Raw genomic sequence first — 4,081 nt, 5'->3', positions numbered from 1 at the left:
TCCAAAAAAGGGAAAAGTTCTTTTCCATATATTCCAATTTGCAAGTCAAACAAGCACCAATAACAACAGTGCAAAAATAGAAAGAAGATCCATCTTTTAGTTGTTCAACCCAGCCAGTTGAACCCATCAAAATATTAAAATATGAAACTTCAGTTGTTGTTGTTGTTCTGCTCCTTTGCCTTGTTGTATTCCTCCAGTTCCTTCTTGTATGCCTCCATTGCTTCTGCAGCCATGTTGTTCCACACTTGTTTATCTTCTTCACTCATCTCCTGAGAACCCAGACCAAGAAAACCAATCAAGATATATTTAAAGAGACAATTTTTCAGTTAAAAAATTGATTTGGAGCTTTGGGAATGGGGATTGTACCTTCCACTTGACTGAAATGAGTGCAGTAACAGTAGAGTTGTTGGATCCAGGCTTCTCTTCTGCTATCTTCTTCCTCTCCTCCTTGCCGAATAGGAGGTATGAAGTTGCAGGCTTCTTTGGCCTGTTAGGATCAGTGGTTTTCTCTTCCTTTTGCTTCTTCTTCTGCTCTTCTTTAGTTTTCTGCATTTTTTCCCAGGCATCATTTTTAGTGGGGTGATATAGGATCTCCTGCCAGATGATCAAAGAAGTAAAAAAGAAGGGAGCAACCCCAGCTAAGGGTTACAGATTCAACTCTGGAACCTGTTGCCCTTCTTAGTTTGAGCCTCAGCTATCGACAACCCAGATTAATTTATATTTTTATGTGTTTTATCAGGTTAAAATCACGAGATTTTTCCCATGCACATTTTACATTTATAAAAAGAAGGGAGCAACCCCACCCAAGGATTACAAATTCAACTCTTGGACCTATTGCCCTTTTTTATTTGAGCCGAAAGAAGACAGCAACCCCAGCCAAGGGTTACAAATTCAATTCTGGAACCTATTGCCCTTCTTGATTTGAGCTAAATAGCCGATCAACTATCGACAACCCAGATTAGTTCAGTTAAAATTACGAGATTTACCGGATGCACACACCCCATCCAGTTGTAATGTGTGTCCCCGAACCAAAAAAAAAAAAAAAAAAAAAAAAAAAAAAAAAAAAGAAACCAACCTTTATGAGATTGTCAGTTTTTTCCTTCTTTTTCAGCAATTGCATTGCTTCATGCTTCCTAAGTTTATCCATCTCGTCCTCTTCCTTCTTGCGGCTGGCAGCTTCTTCTTCTTTGATTTGCCGGTAGATCTCGATTTCTTTAGCATACTGCTCCTTGTTCTTCATTGCCACCTGCAACAGAGTTGTATTATGCATTAGAACTGCACACAAAAGCAAACGAAGATCCTCAAGAATTCGAGTTAGCAAACCTCTTCATAAGGTGCTTTCTGTTCATCTGTCATGTTCCTCCATTCTTCACCTGCAATCTTTGCCACCTATATACACAAATAATACTCTTCATAAGATTAAACAGAAAAAAAAGGAATTTGGGTACAAAATTGTGCTGAGCTTCATAGTTTTTACCTCCTTAGCAATCTTGTTTTCAGCCAGAAGAGCAGCACGGCGATCATTTGAAAACAAGAAAAAAGCTGACACTGGATGCTTCGGCTTCAGTGGATCCTTCTCCTTCCTATACACAATGAAAGCAGAGTAAGATCAAAAGGGCAAAAATATAGGTTTTAACAGAAGATGGGAATTTGGGTTTATACTTTTTCTTCTTGTTTTCGCTCTCTGATTCTTGCTGGAACTGAATATATTGGTCAAGCAAATCCATGGCAGTTTTCTGCTTCTCCTCTTCATCCAATAGCCTCAGCGCTTCTTGTTCGCGCTTCTCATTTCCAACAATCTTTAAGTATACCTCCTTCTCAGACTGGTATTTCTCCTCGTATGGCTTCTTTTCATCAGCGCTAATCGTCTTCCATTTCGCAGCCAACATATTACTTATCTCCTTGAACTCGGCATTTGGGTTTTCTTTCTTTACCTAAATAACAGTATTAAAAATTCACAGTTTCAATCATATGAACAGAGAACTTGCAGTGTCTTCATTTGCTATACAACAACAACCCAAGAAACCGAAAGATAACCTCATTCCATTGGTCTTTGCACCACAAAAGATAAGCTGTAGCTGGCTTTTTCTTTGCAGGATCATTCCCTTTCTTCCCCTTTTTCTCTTGATCTTTGTCTCCCTTTATAATTGGAAAGTTCTGTCCAATGATTTCAGATCATGGAAAACATAAGAATTCAATTTGAAGTATAGAATAAGATTAAGAAGGGCATTTTGAATTTCCCAATATGTATAAGGGAGTCCAAACGGGTAACTCAATTAATTCTAGGTAGATTGTGGGCAAGAACACGAGTCCTAACCCCGTGATTTAACCCTAGATTATAAGGAAGCTAGAAACCTACGAGATTGGGTTTAAACTCCTTGATTTTCTGCAGTTTCTTGAGTTCCGTCTGTAGCTTCTCTTGTTCTTTCTCCTTCTGTATTAACATTTCCTCCTTGGCCTTCAACAGCTCCTCAGTATGCTCCTTTTCAATCTTCAACTGCTGAAGCTTTTCCTGCATTTCCTGGATTTCCTTCTCAAATGACGACAACTCTTCCGTTTGCTTGTTCACCTTGGACGCCCCTTTCTTCGAATTCTTCTGGCAGAGGCCCTCACGGTTCTCTTTTTCAGCGGATTCTCCCGCCGGAATTGCAGCATCAGAGACTGAGGCGGCAGCCATTATATTGGCCTCACTCGATGAAGCCTTCTGATTCTTCAATGCCTTTCTGGATTTTCCTTTCTTCGCCGGAATAGCGTCGGCTGCAGCAATGTCGGCCATGGATTTTAAGGGATCGGAGCTCGGAGAAGGAGAGATGGTGAGTTGGTTTATGGCGGCGACTGATCTTCAGAAAATAGGGTTCATATACAAAGGGGAAGAGCCAAGTGCGGAGAAGCGTAACGGTTATATTTTTTGAAATTCAAATGGAGTGGTATGTTCGAAGAATGGGTAAAATAAATGGATATTTTAACACAAATATTTTACTTGTTGGGGCTGATATTGGGAATTCACAGTATTTAAATTGCGATATTGGCATGTTTTATTCTTAATTTAGTATTTGATTTTGATGATATTTCTATGTTCAGGTCTTATTTAAACAAACAATTGATAGTAGAGAATGTATTTGATCAATAAGTAATATTCTTTGTTTTGTAAAAATTAATTGCTCAATGTTATTCCTTTCATCATATTGATGTGTTTTATTCAATTAAAGTGATTTGATTCAAGTTATTTACAATTTTTTTAGTATATTTATTTTAGTATTAATATATAAAATTTATATATTTATATATTTAAAAATCACATTAGAAGTATTACTGAACACACACACAAAAAAAAAAAAGATTTAAAAATTATAAGAAAAAATTTAAAGAGTTGACATAAATATATTTTATAATAAAAAACACATTAAATATATAATAAATATATTCAATAAATAATAAATGCTATTGAATATAAATTCTTTATACAAGTATAAAAAAAAAAAAAATGACTCAAGTGCGAAATCGCACCATGAACCAATTGTGATATGTCATATCGTACTCTAACCTTTTATATATGCTGTTTTGATGCACAAACTATAAAATTTTATTCGTCTAGAATTTTTAGCCGGTTTTCAGGTTGTCTTGATGACATGACAACGGTTATGTATTGACCTGGACTTATTTTTAAAATTCAACACTCATTTCAAAGATTATGTGTTGATGTGGCATGGACCGAAAGGCCATCCGAATGATCTTCAACTCCATCAACTGAGCTCCTTTTGTAAATTGCTCAGAAGTTTCGCGACGACTAACCACCACGGCACACAGTGCTGACCAACCCAGATTCCGGTGACAACCACCCTTGTTCTGTTCGTCTTGGCCAAACCAGCACCCATCCCATTCACTAAACTGTCTCCAGCCGGCAGTAAGATAAAAAGAAGAAGAGATAATGGCGGTCAATAACACCGGACTCCACACTCCACACTATTAGCACGATGTAAATCAGAAACCAAGAAGACGGTATCACGATGTAATTCAATCAACTGATGAAGCAAATACATGCTCCGTACACAGTAACAAACGCGATAAATATATACAAGAT

At 37.2% G+C, this 4,081-nt stretch overlaps 1 protein-coding gene across 1 annotated transcript; it reads right to left on the bottom strand.

Annotated features, from left to right (window-relative positions):
* On the bottom strand, positions 1-3,001 carry LOC109164686 (high mobility group B protein 13-like). Its single transcript, XM_019313221.1, has 8 exons — positions 2,360-3,001; positions 2,038-2,157; positions 1,663-1,934; positions 1,478-1,583; positions 1,324-1,389; positions 1,076-1,246; positions 367-546; positions 1-269 (listed from the first exon to the last, which is right to left on the bottom strand). Exons 1-8 carry the CDS (start codon positions 2,774-2,776, stop codon positions 150-152), a joined length of 1,452 nt encoding a protein of 483 aa, XP_019168766.1. The 5' UTR covers positions 2,777-3,001; the 3' UTR covers positions 1-149.
* Positions 3,002-4,081: the final 1,080 nt, after the last annotated feature.

Source organism: Ipomoea nil, unplaced genomic scaffold, assembly GCF_001879475.1.
Source record: "Ipomoea nil cultivar Tokyo-kokei standard unplaced genomic scaffold, Asagao_1.1 scaffold3069, whole genome shotgun sequence".
In the NCBI taxonomy this organism is placed as follows: Eukaryota; Viridiplantae; Streptophyta; class Magnoliopsida; order Solanales; family Convolvulaceae; genus Ipomoea; species Ipomoea nil.
Note: the sequence above shows the minus strand (reverse complement) of the source record. Positions and strands in the feature narration are given on the sequence as shown.

Bases quoted from the DNA above. Each gene is read 5' to 3' on its own strand.
- LOC109164686 (XM_019313221.1), bottom strand. From the start codon at position 2,776: ATGGCCGACATTGCTGCAGCCGACGCTATTCCGGCGAAGAAAGGAAAA. The intron at 2,158-2,359 runs GTAGGTTTCTAG...ATCATTGGACAG, and splicing joins AGGAGTTTAAACCCAATCTC to AACTTTCCAATTATAAAGGG. The intron at 270-366 runs GTACAATCCCCA...CTGGGTTCTCAG, and splicing joins TCATTTCAGTCAAGTGGAAG to GAGATGAGTGAAGAAGATAA.